The 20,565-nt window shown below is 34.9% G+C and overlaps 2 protein-coding genes across 2 annotated transcripts; both read left to right on the top strand.

The window, feature by feature from the left end:
- The first annotated feature begins 12,255 nt into the window (after positions 1-12,255).
- Positions 12,256-15,194, top strand: LOC145002063 (HIT-type Zinc finger family protein). The gene is made up of 6 exons (XM_078961367.1): positions 12,256-12,485; positions 13,240-13,330; positions 13,425-13,497; positions 13,657-13,810; positions 13,899-13,949; positions 14,020-15,194. The coding sequence occupies exons 2-6, from the start codon at positions 13,251-13,253 to the stop codon at positions 14,850-14,852; spliced, it is 1,191 nt and encodes a 396-aa protein (XP_078817493.1). The 5' UTR covers positions 12,256-12,485; positions 13,240-13,250; the 3' UTR covers positions 14,853-15,194.
- Positions 15,195-16,794: 1,600 nt separating this feature from the next.
- Positions 16,795-19,500, top strand: LOC145000927 (plant UBX domain-containing protein 10-like). The gene is made up of 4 exons (XM_078960229.1): positions 16,795-17,766; positions 18,024-18,194; positions 18,277-18,480; positions 19,043-19,500. Exons 1-4 carry the CDS (start codon positions 16,975-16,977, stop codon positions 19,271-19,273), a joined length of 1,398 nt encoding a protein of 465 aa, XP_078816355.1. The 5' UTR covers positions 16,795-16,974; the 3' UTR covers positions 19,274-19,500.
- The last annotated feature ends 1,065 nt before the right edge of the window (positions 19,501-20,565 follow it).

Raw genomic sequence — 20,565 nt, forward strand, 5'->3', positions numbered from 1 at the left:
CTTATTTTGCCAAATCATCAAACTGTCACCGCTTCCTTGACATAACCCCAATTCCCATGAACCTTATACCTTCGGATAGGTGATGAGATGCCCTAACTCCTAGCAACTCGTCACAACCCAAAGACTCCCTTATGCCCAGATTGCAGCCCCTGAACCCTAATCACGGACGATCAGAAACATGATGTGACACTTACAGTGTGTAGTTCCCGGTTCCCGGTACGTAATTTAAATATATATTTCTGCACAATTATTTTGGTGCTCAGTGAGTTGGAGTCCCCAAGTCATCGAGTAGAGGTTAAAGTTTGGACGTAGGAAGAAGAACCTACTCGACGAGTCAGATGCCTTGACTTGACAAGTATTCTTGTCTATATGAAACCCTAATTTAAGGATTTGCACCCTATTTCCAACTTATTTGAGGTAAAGAGCTTCAACCTTGACCATTTATCTCTTAGATCTCTAGTTAGGCTTCATTTCTACATTTTCTAAACTTTTATAGAGTCACATTCGAGATTATGTGGTTCTAAGAGGGTATGGGTTCAGATCTAGAACCATTGAGGGTTCTTATGGCATAAAGGTGCCAAATTTATAGCTATAAGCACCCCATGCATCTTGTAAACTCCATTTTAGGTCTAATTAGGCCAAATTTCCCATGCATGGACGTCAAGTTTAGGACTTTACATGTATTATGGACCCAAGGAGGTCAGATGTATGTTGTGGATGGATTAAGACCAACTGAAATTGAGTGTATAGTTGTGACCATAGAGGGACTCAGCGAGTCAGATCGCATTTCCCAACAAATCCCTCCTGTTAATGGACAATGTGTTACGTTAGAAGAACACTCAGTTGGTTGGGTTTATTAAGGACCCGGAAATCATGGGACTCGACGAGTGTATAACTAACTTAGGGAGTTCAAGGCTATGTCCCAAGAATATGAAGATGGACTCGGTGAGTCAAGGAAGAACTCGGCGAGTCCAACAATAAGAGCATCACCTTGCATGAAGATGAACTCGATGAGTTCATGAGAAACTCGACAAGTCAAGGACTAAACATCCCAACTAGCATGAAGATGGGCTCAGCGAGTCAAAGGATGAACTCGTTGAGTCACTTGCAAAGGGTCCCGACTCTGTATCGTGGAACTCGACGAGTTGACCAAAAGTTAACTTTGATTTTGACTTTGATCTAAGTCGACCATGAAATGGTAACCAAGGAAGATGATTATGTGTAGGAATTAAGAGGAGTTGATCCTGACAGCGAGGATTGTTCAGGCACTTCACGACACTGAGGTGAGTTACCTTCCAGTAGAAGTGAGTCTAAGGCCACGATGTCGGCCCACTAGTAAGAGCTTGTAGTTAGATGATTGTTTGTGTGATAATTGTCTAGTATGTCACTATCTGTGATGTTATATATGCTTATATACTATGATTCTATGTGGTAGTGGTAGGGGTGAAATAGTCCCCGTTATCCGATTGGAATAGACCGAAGGGGAGGCCAACACCCAGATATGCTAGGCAGTTATCTAGTTGGAATAGGCCGAAGGGGAGGCCAACACCCAGATATGTTAGGCAATTATCCGGTTGGAATAAACCGAAGGGGAGGCGAGCACCCATATATGCTAGGCAGATATCCAGTTGGAATAGACTGAAGGGAAGGCCGACACCCAGATTTGTCTGGCAGTATGCACTATGTATGGTATTTGGTATGATGGGGGAACTCACTAAGCTTCATGCTTACAGTTTTCAGTTTTGTTTTCAGGTACCTCTTCGGCAAAGGGGAAGGAGCCGGCACGGTAGCAACGCATCACACACATGATTTCCACATTTTTCCGCATTATGATGTCCTGGGGATTGTACTCTGATAAATTATTATTATTCCATGACATGTTTTATGATTTTTGATTTATGAATTTATGAATCGATACATTATCGATGATGTTTTTCAGTAAACAGTTTAATAAGAAATACAATTAAAAAAAAATTGGTCGTGATTTTTAAGATGTTACACAATGGCTTCAAACACACCACGAAAGCACTCAAAATGGCTCACAACACTCAAAATGCCTTAGGGTTTTGAGATTAGGGTTTAGGAGAATGGTGGCTGAAAATGAGGGCAACATATGGGGTTTAAGTTGTTTAAATAGGGTGCAACACCCCGAAAATATGGTTTCCCAAACCACGTCCAACTCATCGAGTTGGTCCTCTCCAACTCGTCGAGTTGGTCTTTAAAAACACGCACAACCAACACTTCCAACACGTCGAGTTTCTTCCCCCAACCTCGACGAGTTGGCCTTTAGAAATGAGGTTGTATTTCCATAGTTGACCTTTCTAGATTCTGGATGTTACAACTTGAACCTACCATCACCAAGAAATTCAATATAAAGTCAATTTATCTTAACGTTTTTAATGCTATATCAACAAGACGAATGTTTCAACATTAAGTTAAGATGAAAACAAATTGTATGAAAAGATAATCAACTCATTTGGATCAAATATGTTGTTAGAGTATCAAACCCAACAAATAAAAGCGGTACAATAAACTCCAAAAACACTATTATATTCCACTAAAAAGTATGGAGAAATCTCCACAAAAATCTCAATATTTTGGGGATTTTTTTTAATAAAGTTCTAATGTTTTTTTAACAGAAAAGTCCTAACTATTTAACTTTTTGAATAGAAAATCCCAAGAAATCGGCTAATTGATTCACTTTATCCATTTTTAACATGTTCAACAAGTCATGAGACTACATCGTTAATTTTTTTCAAAATAATATGACTTTTCACCATTTCATCCAAATCTGCTAATTTATTCACTTTATCCATTTATGTATTTTTTTACTTCAAGTCGTATTCACCATTTCATCCAATTCCCACAACTTCTTTGAGTATGTCTAGCTGGTTTTCTAATATAACCACATATTTTAACTTTTCTCATTCACTCATAACCATATCTTTATTTGCTCATTGGTCCATGTATGTTTATCTCCTATTACTAATAACAAAAAATAACATATGGAATTCATACTTTAGCAAACATAAACTTATAACAACTTTCAACATAACAAGAACTTATATTGATTAAACTAACAAATTTCAGCATAACAAGAATCTCAATTGATGAATTTCAGTAATAATTTATCATATTTCAGCAACAATCTATGACATTTCAGCAAAAATTTATGATATTTCAGCAACAATTCATGGGATTTCAACAACAATTCATGATATTTCAACAACAATTCATGACATTTCAAACATAATATATGACCTTTCAACATAAATTTATGACATTTCAGCAAGAACTTATCATTATTCAAAATAAAAAACAATAGCAACAAAGATTTGACAACATCATAAATCAAGATTCAACAACAACAAAGATATCAACAATGATTCATCAAAAAAACAAAAAATAAGATGAAGCATGAAAGAATCGTTTCTTCAGCAACAATAAACGAAAAAAACTTACCTAATGAAGGTCGACTGACGACGATGGTGACGGGGAGGAGGTTGCGCCGGTGAAGGAAGTTGCATTTGAAGATGAAGCAGCCGATTGAAGACGCAGTCGTCGAAGGGAAGAGGGGTACGTCGCTTTTTTTTTCTTTACAAAAGAACTACCATTTTTTCTTCAGGTTTAGACGTGAAGAGGCTTGAAGAGGTAATGCAAGTGCTTTTCCAAACTGAACACACGTAGAAGTTTTTAATCCTAAATACTTTTAAAAAACAATCTACTTCATGATGGAAAGTGTCGCGTCGCACAATAATAAGTGGTCAGGAGAGAATTTTTATAATAAAACAAATAACCCCTAAATAAACAATTAATGAAATAATAAATATCCCAAAATATACTTTGATAACATTAAGAACTTTTTATGTTGAAGATAAAATTTACTTCAAAATAACAAAAGACAAAATACATTCGTTCCTTCAAAAGTATCTTAAAAAAACCTTTATTTCTTTCATCATATCATCAATAAGATCGACTTTTATTTCGTTCATCGTATCGTCAATAAGATCGGGAATATCAAGTAAACACACAAACATACATGTCTTTTTTCATACAACTCCGTATATGTCTTAGCCATATGCCATTTGGCATTTCTGAAAAAAATATTTAAAGTGTGTGCTTATGCACAAATTTTTATCAATGCTAATTTTATTCGATACTTACGTAAGTTATAAGATTTTTGCCATCCTCCGTGTAAATTACATATGTACCCTCGTAAGAATTTCCGCCCCAGGCGGCATCACAAAAATCTTTGGAAAAATGACCTTTAAGGGTAATAAAGTTTTCGTCTTGTATTCATTAGGTCCCTTATCTTTTTTTGTCTTTATTATACCATTGAACTTGTAATTCCTGCTCACCAAAGCCACTACGACCGGTTGTTGTAGGTTACTGCTTATGTGGATATTATGTGGCATACACTTGGCTTATTAAATGCAGGTCATCTCTATTAAGCTACGTCATTCTCATCAATTGTGCCATAGATCGACATGGATGCTTCTTCTTCTTCTTCTTCTTATTCTTATTCTTATTCTTATTCTATCTCTTCCAAACGAAATTTTGAATTTCAACCTGAAAATCCTTGTTATTGTGGGTCACCATCTCGCGTACGAACTTCACAAACTAAAGACAATCCAGGAAAAAAATTTAGATTGTGCCCTAACTCCATGGTAAATCAAATGTTTTTATGTTTTTGGTTTAATGTTATTTCTTTAACCAATTTGTTACTTTTTTCAAGAATGAAGGACTAAAACGCAAGTTCTGGGAATGGTTGGAGCTTGAAACCCCTGATAATGAAGTTAGTTCTGGGAAGGACAAAAAAGAACTATGCAATTTAACCCTCAAAATTTGTACATTGGAAAACCATATCAGCATATGTAAGATGAAGATGGAACAACAAAAAATTTGGTTGTTAGACAAGAATTTGAAAAAATCAAATGGAAGCTATTTACTCATAAAGTTCTGATGATTGTGTTATTTTTGTTGTTTGTGTTTAAGAAGTAGTTATTGATGTATTAAGACCAAATGTTTCTTATTAATTAAGTTGTATTTAAAGACAATGATGTATTTTGTTTGATGTATTAAGACTAAATCTTTTTGAGTAATAACAGTTTGATGTTTTGAGTGGTTTCAAAGAAATATTAATGTGTTAATGTGATCCAAGTTAGTGAATTGTACATGATGCAGGGGTAAAATGGTCCAGATTAAGTATAACAACAATCAATTGTTAATGTCTTAATGTGATCCAATGGTAAAATGGTCCAGATTAACCACAACAAAATTAAACATTTCTTAATGTTTTAAGACTAAATGTTTTTTACTAATGGTAGTTTGATATTTTGAGTGTTTACAAATACATATTAGTGTGTTTAACAGGTTAGTGAATTGGACATTATACAGGGGTAAAATGGTCCAGATTAACCACAACATATTAGTGTGTTTAACAGGTTAGTTTGATGTTTTGAGTGGCTAAAAAGAAATATTAGTGTGTCTAATAGGTTAGTGAATTGGACATTATGCATGGGTAAAATGGTCCAGATTAACCACAACAACAACATCAAACATTTCTTAATGTATTAAGACTAAATCTCCTTTATTAATGATAGTTAGTTTGATGTTTTGAGTGGTTTCAAAATGTGTTTAGTTAGTTAGTGTATTGGATATGATACAGGGGAAAAATGGTCCATATTAAATATAACACCCTAGCATATAATATAGATAGAAAACAAACTTGTAAGATTCCATTAGCATGTGCACCATTACAAAAGTTGTACCCACATTTGTCTTAATATGTCAAAAGATGTTCCATGACTAAAAGTATTCCCAATTACATAATTAAAAGACTAAAAGTTTGTCTTCACAAAAATATTAAAACATAAATTCATTCCAACACCAGTGGGTGGTGATCAATGCTTCCTTCTTTCTTCAAAACATTCCTCCTCAACCCAATCTTGGTAATTATTTCTGAGTATTTTCGTGTCCTCTTCCCAGTTGCAACAGGTTGAGCAGGGACATCATTAACATGATCATCTACATGAACATCAACATGTTGAACATGTTCATCTACTTGAACATCATCACCTGGTTGTGTAGGAGCTTCCACTTGAATTGGATCTTGTAACAATTGGCAAAAATATAGACTTTTGTACGACGAGCTATGTTAATAATAAACAACAAATAATATATTATCTAAATAACAATGTTATTTTTATAACCTGAACTAGAATCGGGTTCTTGAAAACAACATTGACTGATAACCGGGTGTTCAAAATATTATATTTACACAGCTTCTAGTAACTATGAATTTTATAAAAGTGGCGTGTGATACTATCAACGGACAAACACACGGAATTGAAATGTATCAAACTTAATCGTTAATCAACAAAGACTACGGAAAAATTAATAAAAAAAAAAAAGCTAAAACGGTTACGTCAACATAACATATATTATGTCGAGAACAAATACAAATGTGTTATTATTTAAAATAAAACAAAAAAATTGTTATTTTTAAGTGTAATTATAAAACACATATTGTATTAAAACTAGTTATATATAATTTAAATCCAAAAATTTTATATATGTATATAAATATAGGGAATATATTTAACTAAAGGAACATTCAAAGATAGGATGCAGGGGATAACATGTCAAATATACATACGTTTCACTTGGAAAAATTAATAGCCATTCATTTATATCCCATGCACATACACAACAACATTTACTATTTTATATACACATAAAACAAATTCAAAAGATCTAACTCACAAATACAAGATATAGAGTACTCATTGATGCACATGCAAGTAACGAAAAACAATCTGCAAAGTCTATGTCTCGTTACTTCATTTCACCTCTCAAACTCTAGATTCTAGTTTCTTAGGAACTCAACTATATCTACTCAGTTAACCAATAGGGAAATCCAATCTTAGAAAGATTTGAAAATATCTCTAATGATCTCCAAGATATGGCAAGTTGCTTTCATCTCTTCTTCTCACCTTAAAAACTCACGATATCTCCCCCATACCTTCTCTATTTTTACCTTCTTATAACCCACACGTAACACTCCATTAGCCATTCAAGATCACTTCCAAATTCAGCCCCTCCCTTCTCCACGAGACCCATCAAAAAGAGAGGAAGAAATGGAGCTGCTGCCTCCTTTTTTTTAGCTTCCTATCACAGCATTTAGCACCTGTCTTCAACCCATTTTTATTCCAAAATAACCCTTAAACATGTCTCATGTTACTGCTATGTTTAAAGTCAACAAAACTGCCACAAAACTCTTCTTTTTATTATGTTCTTGCTGAATTTTCGAGAACCTACACACACAAATAGTTGTTGAATTCCAGGTACCAAATAAGCTCCTGAAAACCTTCCTGTTGCTGCCATTTTTCGAGATCATAACAACCCATTTGAAAGCCATTTTCGAGTGACATAGATCCCATGACAACCTCTTCCATGATGCCTAGAAAAATGGTGTTCAACTCATGATATAACAATCGTTTGTGATAGCATTAGAACAAAGGTATACATAAAACTTTTACTTATGTTTTACATCTTAAAAATAACCCACAAGTTGTTATGAATAACTAGTTGTAATTTCTAACTTAATCTATCATCATCTATGTTAAGTCCTCCCAAAGAATACTTCAGTCACGAGCCTTCGAGAAACCGGGAACATCTCGACACCTTTGAACCCGATAACGACACGCAACTAAAGTGAGTTTCTACGGCCCCTCTTTTATATTTTACAAGTTTTGGGGGATAATACACACTAAACAAGTTATAGTTGAAAGATTTAAAGGCTTTGCTAACTAAAAATGCAAGTTATGTCACTAAACATATCTAAGCTCAAATTTTAGCTTTTCACAGTAAAGTTATGGTCTGTTCACGGACTGTTTTGCCCTCCTTAAACTCAATGGATTTCAAAACTGTACAATATGGAAATAGTTCATGTTTATACCTTTCCAAGGACTACTTGCACACGTTCATACAATTTTTCTACGATTTATAATGATTTTTATATCATTTCAGAACATTTTCGGACCTATCCGTAAAAATGAACATTTTCACTCAGGTTAGGAACCACTTAAGCTCTGGGTAAAAATTATGGACAAATTAGACTCATTTTCTAATCTTCGAGAGTTTATGGATCTATATTTTGACTTACGATAATTTTTCTATGATTTTTCTAAAAACATGGACATAATTGCCCTTTTGATTTATCTTGCTGTTTGGACTTTCAAATACATATACAAAGTGTTGTGGTAAATAAGAAGTACACCAATTACAATATTGTTTAGTTCACACATACTTCAATAGTTACAAAAGTGTAAATTATAACAAGTATTTCTAATATGATCATGTTGAAAACCTCATAAGATATGATGATTTGGACTATGTCGATTTTGGTCACTCACAGCCGGGGTGCTGTATAAACTTTGTTATTCACTTACAGTCGGAGTACTGTCTAAACATATATATGGTCACTTATAGTTGACGTACTGTTTAAACTCGTATAGGGACACATATGACCGTTGTCCTGTTAGAACTTTGGTAGTTTTACATATCTAAGCATTACAACCAAAAGTCTTTAAATCCAAACAATCGGGAATTATAACAAAGTCCCATAAATAAATATACTAAGACACACTGGGATGAGGTCGTATGTAGTATGAATATTGTTTGTAGATTGTTAAAACGATTGTTAGTGTCTATGTATACAAAGACTAAATATTTTGCTTCTCATAAATATGTTAAAATTTACTTTTATGGTAAGTAAGTAACATGGGTACTCGTACTAGATTTCAAGTATCGGTTCTCACACGAAGCATATCGGTAACATTGTTGACCATGTTTTGCACAATTTACTTCGTTAAACATCCCATGTTTTATAAAGATTTCATGTTATAAAACTTACGGAGTCAAAATCTGTGGAACTCACCAACAATTTTTGTTGACGTATTTTAAAAATGTGTATTCTCAGGTAACTAAGGAGCCGGAGGTAGGACATCGGTTCTAAGGAAATTATAGTTCATTTCTTTTAGGAAAAATCTTGAATTGTTTTTATTTACTGTTGTGTGTTTAAAATATGAATATGTAATTTTAATTCCAACACTTTAAGGTTTGTAATATATTGATTTAAATATATTAAGTGATCGATATATGTGGTTGACTGTGATCCAATTGTATAACGTCGCAACCCCGACGATTTCCGCCGCGGGTCGGGGTGTGACAGATCTACTTGAACTGGTTCCATAGTACCTGCTATACAAAGGTGTAGTTAATGAGTTAGATGTTGTAGTATAATTACATTTTTTTAATAGCATACCTTTCTCTATTTTGCATTTATTAGCTTTCTTCTTTTTTGGAAGTGAAGTCGATGCTGCATCTTTTGGTCTTGTAGGACATGTTGATCTATTGTGGCTCGTTTCTCTACAAATGGTGCATCTCATAACTGCACCTGCTTTTGAGATAGTATGCCTTGTTTTCCCTTGGCTTTCCCTCTCAGATTGATCCGTTTTCCTTTTAATGATTGGCCTTCCTGGTAACCTTTTTTTTTTGGGAGGCAATGGCTTCATGTAGGTAACTTCGGGCCACATGGAACTACCATTAAGTGGATTAATGGTATGGTTGTAATAAGTCAAGAACATGGTTGTATGGAACCATGGTGTAATATAATCCCTTGCATTTCTGTTGAGGTATGAAATGACTGCCACTGCATGCACACATGGGATACCTGATACTTGCCAAGATCTACATCCACATGTGTTGTTGTTAAGGTCCACAACATATCCATCATTTCCAATCCTAACCTCATATTGTTGTATCCTATAAGGTATAACCCCCCAAAATCTGCTCACAAAAATAATAAGTTCTATTAATCTTATAGATGAGACATATAATATTTATATGATAGAAGTTATATCATACCTTTGTTGTTTCTTTAGCTTTGATATTTTCAACCTTATAGATGGACATATTTTTAAATTTCCCCAACTTTGTCCCTCTAGCAACATTTTATACATCCTCTCCATTGCATAAATCCTTATCTCTTCCAACATGGTGATGAGTGACCTCTTCCTAGCAAGATCAATAACATAGTTGAAACTTTTTGATATGCCATTCACATAAGCATCACAAGCCCTATCCACTTCAAAGAATGCCTTGCACCAAAATTTAGGGTCCCTTTCCATGAGGTGTTCATAAGCCAAAGGGTCAATTTTTTTTATGGAATTCATTTATGCCTCAAATTTAGGTTGAGTAGTACTAGCAGCTGCTGCCCAAAACAACTTGCTATATCGTTCACCTTTGAATCTTTTCTTGAAGTTAGCATAGATGTTCCTAGCACATTGTCTATGATCTGCTGCTGGAACCCTTTCTTTGACAGCCTTTATTAATCCCTGAAAGAAAGCATGAAATAAATGACATAACAAAAACATTCAACTTAAACAAATCAAAACAGAAATATACCTTGTGTTGGTCCAATATGAGGGTCAATCCATGACCAATTCCCATTTAAATGTTATCCAAAAGGAGGTCAATAAACCACTTCCATGTTTCCTTATTTTCAACTTCCACCACAGCCCATGCAATAGGGAAGATGTGGTTGTTTGCATCCCTACCCATAGCTGCTAACAGTTGGCCTCTATATATACCCTTTAAAAAACAACCATCTACCCCTATTACCCTCCTACATGCTGCAATCCAACCATCCTTCACACCATTAAAACAAACATACATTTTAGAAAAGTAAGTGGTGGAATCAGGCATGACATTCACATCTAACTTTACTGTTGATCCAGGATTTGTTCTCATTATTTCTTCTCCATAACTCCATACTTTACCATAATGTTCTATTAAACTACCCTTTATCTCATCTAAAGCATATCTCCTAGCATTTCTACATTGAGTGACACTAACAATCAAGTTAAACATTGTACTTACTTTGGCTTTCATTTTCCTTATGCTCATTTTGGGGTTCTTCACAAGTTGATTCTTAAAATGCTTTCCAATCCATTTATATGTTACAATGGAACCAAGTTTGAAGACTCTTGAACAATTATGGTCATCAACTAAGGACTTAATCTGGAAAGACCTTTCACTACTCATCCAGGAAGCCCACGGTTTAAAAGGACAAGAAGGGTTCTTGTTATCTTTACAACATCTCACTAATAGCCTCTGACTATCATTTTCCTCAAAATAAAGGTTGTACCCATTCTTCACTGTATAGTTAGTCAAACAAAATTTTCAATTCCATGGGGTTAGAGAATCTCATACCTAGAATTGGTACCATTTTGTCCTATTTCTGGTTCTCATTATGGACAGGGTACATTGGTTTGTCATCTCCATTCTTGGTTTCAACCTCATCAGTTTTAGCCTCATCATTTATATCCTTCCATATACCTGACACCCGATGTAAGAATTCATTACCAATAGTTTTGTCTAGAGAAGGAATGTAATCATCTGCTTCATGCTTAAATGGAATATCATCAGAAAGTTGTGAATCTTTATCATCATCCGGGTCTTCCTCAGTATAATGCCCTTCATCATCTTCCACTACTTCCATATCAGCCCAATCAAGTACAAATTCATTTTCGTGGTCTATATACACATTCATTCTTAGACCAACTTCATCACTATAACCCGTTTCAATAAACTCAAAGTAGTCAGCATCATTCCCAATTCTCCTAATACCCTCTGCCAATGGTTCATTTCTAGTGTAATAATATACATTATCACAACTGCCTTCAATCAACTTTGTAATGAACAAGTTAAGTCTTTGAGATCCATTGCACCAAAATCGACATCACAGATTGAAACAACAACGTTCAAGTACACTAATGGTTTTTGTGCGAATAAACCATTATAATGTATATAAACTGTTAAATACTTACGTTGTTTGGAATCAGAGGCCATCTTCTTTACTATAACACTCGCATTCACCGGTTCTCTTCAATTTCCTAACCGTATGCTTCGATTGAACTTTTTCTTCAATTTTAACGAACCCTAACTGTAAGGAGAAAGGGGGTGAAAGAGAAACGGTAATTATTAAATGTGTTCTAATTCCACGTAATATGACATGTCATCTCTAATTAAATGTGGTAACCGGTAAAACAGGTGATAACTGATCGCGATGGCTTTGATGAACACAAATTATAAGTTCGATGGTATAATAAAGAAAAAAAAAAATAAATAAATAAAATAAAATAAAAAAAGGGGGACCTAACGTTTATTTCCCTAATTCCCTCATTTTCCCAAAATCTTTCGAGAGTTCACCACTCCCCCCTATTTCCCGTATCTAATTTTCTCTCCGCTAAAGGTAATAGCAACCTCCGTCGCCGCCTCCATTACTGCATCGCCTCTCTCGCGTCTGCTATCACATCGACTTCCTCCCCTGCTTGCCGCCGTACGCCGTCGCCACCCCTGTGAGGCTAGCGGCAGGAGACCTTTGATAGCCACAGCTACATCGTCGCACCCCACCCCAGGTTCCATTTCTCTTTTCTGCTTTCTTTTAAAATCGCCAAATGTCAATCGATAAGATTTTCAAGCTTATCAGTTGATGCTGGTGTTATTATCAGTTGATGTTGGTCGGTTTTTTCCTTTTTTTTCCTGACTTCGATAGTTCGATAGCCACAGCTAGTTGTTTGCTTTTGTTATTCATATATGATATCTGTAAAAAGGGAATGTGTTTGATGTTCATATTATCATATATGATATCTGATGTGTACAGTATTCTGTATCTTGAATTAGATGCTTGAATTTGTGTTCTTAAGGCTCATATGTATGATTGTTTTTTATCTGAGTTGGGATGGGTAGCTTGCAGGCAAGCTGTTTGATCAAATGCTTGCGAGGGATGTGTAAGCCTTTTTTGGTTATTTCACATATTAGCTTTTCCTTTACCAAACACTAAAAAATGCTGATCAGCTTATAGTTTTGACACCGGATAGGATAAGCTAACACTTTTTTGGCATCCCTATAAGCTATAAGCTAATAAACTACAAGTTAAAAAAAATGCTTATCATTATGAATAGGCTTAGCCAAACACCCTCTAATCGATTCATTTATCAATCTGTGTTTTGTATTTTGTGTTTTCTCTGTGTTTTCTTAAACTGAGTTTATATTTCGGTGGTAACCTAATTTATCTCACTGACAAGTTTTTATGTGGGGTTGTGAATGAATTTTGCAAACATGGACGCATAACTTTGTGCTTAAATTCTTTATTAAATTCTTGTATGTCAGGAAGTGCATTAATGGCGGATTCAATCATTACTTCAGAAACACCAACCAGTTCATCCCAGCTGAATCCTCCATCTCGTATTGTATGTCGTGTGTATGTTCTTCAAACCTTTCTCTAATTCAATTTTTATACAGTATATCCAATTTCATGAATTTTAGGTGATTGATTTTTTTGTGTTCAATTGCAGATGCCAAAAACAGTTTTCCCAATATACATGCCCTCGATGTAATACTCGTTATTGTTCCCTTCCATGTTACAAGGTAATCGTGTCTTTGTTCTTCACATCTTACACAAATTGGTATCCACTTTGAGAATTATGTTTCATCATTAATATTTTTTTAGGTATTGTATTGGACTCCTATATATGGTTTTCTGAATTTATTTAGTATTAAAATTATGTTTTAATAATCTTTCTTCAGTCACATAGTATCCGATGCACAGAATCATTCATGAGAGACAATGTAATGGAGGAGATGAAGCAAATGGAACCTGCTGATGAGACTAAACAGAAAATGCTGGACATACTGAGACGTTTTCATTCAGAGGAAGAAGATGATAGCATGGAAGATGATGGTAATATGTTAATTCTGTATTCAAATTATTACTGTTAATATGTTACTTCTGTATTTAAATTATTCAAATTTTTTTTTTTTTTTTGAAGGGTTAACTGATGCATCTTTATCAGAGGAGACAATCGAAAAGATCATGTCTGGTATGTTTGAAAGTTAATTTCACTTCCACTATCAACCCTATATTTTCTTTTGACAATTTTACCCCTACAGGAGTTGAAATCACTTTCGATGACTTGTCGGCTGAAGAAAAGAAACATTTTCAACGAGCCGTGGCTTCAGGACAGCTCAGCAAAATGATCGAACCGTGGGACCCATGGTGGCTAAAACCATCTGCTAAAACCATATCTCTAAGCCCTCAAGGAACCCAACTGGTTCAACCCGTAACACCAAATGAACCAGACCCGGCGGCTCCCTCGGTGCCGCCGGGTCCCACCACCGCACTACCGCCGGTCAACACCCTTATCGGGTCAAGTCAACCGTCCCCGCTTTTACCTGTTCACCTTGTGGACATCTTATACAGCTACTGTTTCACTCTTCGTGTTTACAACGGGGAATGGGAATCGGATGCGGTGGGGTCCACTGTAACGGTTATGAGTGTATCGAATGTGTTAGGTCAAGGCGGTCAACCGGAGACGGTTTCTGAAGCTGTGGCTCACTGTTTGGAACAAGCTTGCGGGCCCGCTTTCGGACACATGGGTGGGGCCCAGTTCGGACTTGCGGTTCTTGATGATGTGGCGAGTGTTTTGGACCTTGGAAGTGATGGTTTGGTGTGTGCGCTTTGTGATTTGCATCGAATGATTAAAAATGGAATGAAAGAAATGAAGGGGTGTGATGTGGAAATGAAGAGGAAGTTGAAGGGTGGTGAGAGGAAAGTTTATTTTTTGATGTGTTGGGTGCATGAACAAGGGGGAGAGGTTTGGTCTAGTTTGGTAGGGTTGGTGATGGCTGAGAAGAATGTGGCTATGGAGTATGTGGGTAATGGGAAGAAGGGTGATTGGAGAAAGGAAGAGAGGAAGAGGAAGGTTGTGATTGAAGAGGTTTAGTAATGCGATTAATGTATTTTTGAGTATAATTTTGGTAGTTGGTTTTGTAGATAATCATAGTGGGTTTAAGAAATTGTTAAGATTATATTAGAATGATAAGTATTTTTTAGAAGAGAAATTAAATATCTTTCTATTTTTGTTCTTATTTATCTTTCTACCCGTATGAAATAATGACAAGTGTCTTAAAATGTTATTAATTCTTTCAAAATGTGACACATGTTATCATTTCATATAGGTAGGAGGATGGATAGAAACAAAATATCGGAGGATATTTAAATTCTATGATGTGAAAAATATTGTAGAACCTATTTTAAAACAATACATACACATCATATGTACACATACCATGCATTTGGATTAGTATAATGACTTTAAAACATATCCAAAATGGTCGTTATACATTGTGTAATGGCATCATTTGCACCTTTTTTTTTATTATGAGTATATTTCAGGTACTTGAAGCTCATGTTTAGGTATAAAAAATGCTCACTTGTGCATACTAATAATATTCATTCATTACGCTCCTTATTGAAATTGTACCATATATATTGTCTTAATTGTGCTGATATATACCATATTCTCTTCCAATGATGGCTTCCAGAGTTTTAGATATCCACCCTAGCGTTCTGTCATAGACTTTTCCACCGGAACAATGTTTTCGGCAAAAAAATACACTATGATACCCCTCCTCGAGTCTTATGAGAAATCTCGTCTATAAGAAAAGCAAAGATGTAAGAACTATAATTCATCTGAAACAATCTAATCGCATATAGTTTTGACTTAAATTTCTAGAAAGCTTTCCTCTAGCTAGTATCATATTGAATGACTAAGTAGTTTAATACTTCTATAGTTGTCGCAACTTATTACATCTTTTTTCTTTTTTTAAATAAATATATATCATAGTACTAGATTTCACTCTTCCTTTGGCATGTTTGCTGACTTTTCAAAATATTGTTAGAAAAGGTTGGTCAACCGCTACCTTCTTCCTCCACTAACCACAGCTTCTCTCTACATCCTTTTTTAAGGGTGTTTGAAGTGCTTTTTGAACACTAAAAGTGCTTTTAGATAAAAAACGTTTATTGATTTATAGTGGTGGTAAAAGAAGTTTTTCAAAAAGTGTTTGGATTAACTTTTATGATGAAAAAGCCAATAAGTCAATAACTTAAAAAATGTTTTTTGAAGTTATTTTAGTTAAAAAGTCAAATACAGTTTTAAAAAACCAAAAGTATACATGCTTTTTAAAAAGTGTTTTTTAACACAGATAAAAAAAACTATTCTGAAAAAGTGCTTTTAAGTTTGGCAAACATTTTTTGATTTATTAGCTTTTCAAAAAAACCAATAAATCAATAAATTGTTTTGACAAACAATCCCAAACACCCCTTAATGCATTTTTCACTTCTTCACTCTCAATATTAATGTGGGAGCACTTATTGGTCGTCCGGAGTTGCCCTACAATACCCCTCTACATTCCTATCCCTAAACAACTAAGTCGCCTCATTAAATAAAGAATAGAAGCAATAACCTAAGTATTTATTAGTTAGTATAAAGTAAACATTCTTTTGTGTCACTTTTATATCTCTCTTCACACACGATATTTTTTTTTTTGCTTTGGCCATTATTTTCTTCCCTTGAGGTTTGGCGTCCTTGTATCTTTCCATTGTCATTGCTTTTTCATTGTCATCATTAATTGGTAAAAACTCCTTTGTTTTACCTTGACTTTAGCTCGGACCTCTTCATTTCACCATCACAATTTTGTACATCGCAAGAGTGTTTTTGGACACCTCTATGATGGTGTTGGTCATATTATTCCATTATTGTTAGCATTCTCAAAAAAATTGTTTTCTTCAAAAGACTTGGAAAAAAGAAAAAGAAAAATAGTAAACCGGTTATCCAAATTTATTCGACCGGACGGCTTTCGCAAACCAATCTAGATTCTAGAAGGCACCTTCGTCATTATTTGGGTCCAGTAATTCTCTAGTCCAAAAGCCATACCTCCCTCACTCAGGGATTTATCGTTTTCCATCCTTTACTTTCTTGTTCAAACCCTAATCTCATCCCATTGTTCGTTGATCTTTCACAAAACTCATATACATATTGATTAAATACGTGTATAGACACAGATATGAGTGCTTCTGCCGATAAATTGGCTCATTTTCAAGCAATTACAGGTCTCCAAGACGCCGATTTATGCACGGAGATCCTCTCTGCTCATGGCTGGGACCTTGAACTAGCTATCTCAAGTATTACTTCAACATCAGAGGAAGACCACATCAATCTTCCCACTACTTCCGCCATCGACAACGACACCATCGCCACCGACAGATTTGAACAATCAGGATTTATTGCAACTGAGGGTGCAGGTCCACCAGGTTTAGCATGGAAGCTCATCACACTTCCGATTTCCATTGTTTCTGGGAGCCTAGGGTTAGTTTCAGGTGCTGTAGGGTTAGGCTTATGGGCGGTGGGCGGTGTTCTTTCTTATTCTTTAAGCATGATTGGATTGACTAATTCCGGGACTAACGGCGGATCTTCCTCGACTCCTTTAGTTTCACTCTCAACCGCGGCATCAGAGGCGATGGATTTCGTGTCGAAGTTCGAGAGTGAGTATGGAGACAGACATCCGAATTTTGTTTCTGAGGGTTTTATGGATGCGTTACAGCGGTCGCGACATGAATTCAAACTATTGTTTGTGTACTTGCACTCTCCAGATCATCCTGATACACTATCCTTCTGTGAGGGCACTCTCTGTTCCGAGGTTATGACAGAGTTCGTAAATGAGAATTTTGTTGCTTGGGGTGGGAGTATTAGGGCAAGCGAAGGGTTCAAGATGAGTAACAGCTTGAAGGCTTCTAGGTTTCCTTTCTGTGCTGTTGTCATGGCAGCCACTAATCAGAGAATTGCTTTGCTCCAACAGGTATCTTACCTAATGTCAGGACTCTTTAGTCAACAAATAAATTATTTCACATTATGAAGTTTTAAGACTGTTAAACCTGAAATTTGGGCATCTATTGGTCCCTAATCAACCCAAGAAACATTAATTGTAAGCATCCACATTAGTGAAGGGCCCCTAAATGAGAAGTACCTTGTAAAGAGTTCAATCACTAGTGTCAATAGTAAAGTATCTTTGCTTGTTCTTAACATGTAATGCCCTTGTGGATATATATAATGTAGGTTGAAGGGCCTAAATCACCAGAAGAGCTGCTAACAATGTTGCAAAGGGTTCTTGAAGAAAGTGCCCCTGTTCTTGTAACAGCAAGACTTGAAGCTGAGGAAAGAAGAAACAACATCCGATTAAGGGAGGAACAAGATGCTGCGTATCAGGCTGCACTTGAAGCTGATCAAGTAAGCTCTGATTTACCCCCTTTTTTTTAAGATTAGTTTTCAAAATTTCATCTGATTCACTAACTTTATTTTACAAAATCAGGCTAGGGAACGCCAGAGGAGGGAAGAGCAAGAACGAGTAGAAAGAGAAGCTGCTGAAGCTGAGAAGAAACAAAAGGAAGAAGAGGAAGCCCGTGAAAGAGCAGCAATTGAAGCTGCTGAAAGAGAAGCTGCATTGATTAAGCTGCGTGAGGAAAAATCTTTGTTGTTGGGCCCTGAACCTGAAAAGGGGCCAGATGTTACTCAGGTATTTCATTCTTTAAATATTTTGAGAAAAAAATTTGCATTTTAATTTTCGTAAAAGAAGGTTTTAATCTATGCCTGAATAATATATAACTTCTGGTAATAGTTTTTACATAACCACTGAACATAAACAGTCTGTTTGGTATGGAATGAGTCTTTACATTTAAAAATTCCAAAAGTTTTACCCAAATTAACCATTTTGGTCTGTTATATCATGTCAAACGGCTAACTTACCCGAAATTTAATGTTTTTACTGTAATTTTCTGTCGACTTTTTTTATATTTAAACACTGCTCTATATATTATTTAAACCCAATTAACATTACAAGAAAAGAAATTATTTTGTAGTTGCTTTTGAAGAATAAAATTATAACTTAATTAAAATCACAAAACTCTTGAAAAGACACGTGTCTTAAAAAGTTTATAGATAAAAAAAGGGAATGAAACATACTATACGACACAGCCAAAATCTCAAATGTATTATCTTGTTGATTTTATAAACCAAACCATATTAATATTATATAAAAAACAAGACACATTATATGATATGAAAATGAAATGATGCAGGTATTAGTGAGATTACCAAATGGAGAAAGAAAGGGAAGGCGATTCCACTGCAGTGCAACAATACAATCTCTATACGACTTTATTGATTCTTCAGGGGCTTTAGAAATTGGAAGTTACAGCCTAGTCACCAATTTCCCACGTGTCCTTTATGGTCCAGATAAACTCTCTTTCACCCTTAAAGAAGTTGGATTGCATCCTCAAGCCAGTCTTTTTGTGGAACAGAAATCATGAATCATGAATCAGGTAGAGTCTATAACCATCCAGAACTTTATGTGATGTGGTATAATACTAATAGGGATATCATTTTTTCTTCTTTTTTGTTAATCAAGTCTTAAATCTGTCTAATCAATGCACACATTTCGAATAAAACCAAAACTTCTTTTTCTTGCTCCTTTTCATTACGCACTTTGTAACAACTCATTTGTTTGTATGAATCACTCTTTCCTTTGCTTCTTGCATTATATATGTTGATGGTTTAATGTCAAAATTAATAATTCTTCAAAACGTAATGGGAAACTGGTATTTATTGATGTATCGTACTCATGTTATATTAGAATTAGATATTGTTTTAGATATTTTGATAAGTTTTGGCTCTAAATTTTTTACTAATGTTTTAACATTTTTTATGGTTGTTAATTGACGGACATGTATTCTTTATTATTAGAAACTTGGGCGTATGATCTTTTTGAAAATTGAAGTTTAAGTTTGTATTTTTTATGAATACGTTTTGTAATTAATCTTTGATATAATAAATAAAATAGGGCTTATATAAAATAATCAAACACTATCTACAATTTCCCCCAACAAATCATGCAAAATTCCTATTATCACAACAGCAAAATCAGCAATTAACCACAAGCCGAAAAAACTTGCACTAAAATGGAAAATTTCTCAAAATTTTTCACTAGGCCTAAAAGTTTAGGGACCGACGCATGTATTCTACTGTTAGGGTATGTAAAGTAGGGTTTATATAAGCACATATTTGGGTTTTTTCATGGACAACATAAACCAAACAACCAACTACATAAACCAAACAACCAACTAAAGAACAAGCGTTCGAGGTTTCAAATGACGTGCTAACATGTAAACCCCTTAGTATGGGTTAGAACGTATTAGCCTTAAGATGTTAAAAAAACTCAATTAATAATTTTTATAAAATAGATTAATCTTAATGGGAGGGATCTTACTGGAATATTGAGGGATTTCTGGAAGTTATTTATTAAATAGATTAATGTTGATTTAGGGCATTGGTAGTCATCCTTCATCTCTGTACTACTCGGTGATGAGGTAGGTGATTTGATAAGTTTGATGATATGCCTTGCATTGCAATTTTATCGGACTTTTATATAGTATAGATATTGATATAGATGAACATAGTAGCCTTAAGATGTTAAAATAGATTAATGTTGATTTAGGGTCTTGTTAGTCATCCTTCATCCTTGTACTACTGGCGATGAGGTAGGTCATTTGATAAGTTTGGATGATATGCATTGTGTTTGCATGGGACTTGTATATAATATAGA

The sequence above is a fragment of the Lactuca saligna genome, chromosome 6, assembly GCF_052625555.1.
Source record: "Lactuca saligna cultivar CGN05327 chromosome 6, ASM5262555v1, whole genome shotgun sequence".
Classification (NCBI taxonomy): Eukaryota; Viridiplantae; Streptophyta; class Magnoliopsida; order Asterales; family Asteraceae; genus Lactuca; species Lactuca saligna.

Bases quoted from the DNA above. Each gene is read 5' to 3' on its own strand.
- LOC145002063 (XM_078961367.1), top strand. From the start codon at position 13,251: ATGGCGGATTCAATCATTACTTCAGAAACACCAACCAGTTCATCCCAG. The intron at 13,811-13,898 runs GTAATATGTTAA...TTTTTTTTGAAG, and splicing joins TGATAGCATGGAAGATGATG to GGTTAACTGATGCATCTTTA. The intron at 13,950-14,019 runs GTATGTTTGAAA...TTACCCCTACAG, and splicing joins AATCGAAAAGATCATGTCTG to GAGTTGAAATCACTTTCGAT.
- LOC145000927 (XM_078960229.1), top strand. From the start codon at position 16,975: ATGAGTGCTTCTGCCGATAAATTGGCTCATTTTCAAGCAATTACAGGT. The intron at 17,767-18,023 runs GTATCTTACCTA...TATATAATGTAG, and splicing joins GAATTGCTTTGCTCCAACAG to GTTGAAGGGCCTAAATCACC. The intron at 18,481-19,042 runs GTATTTCATTCT...GAAATGATGCAG, and splicing joins AGGGGCCAGATGTTACTCAG to GTATTAGTGAGATTACCAAA.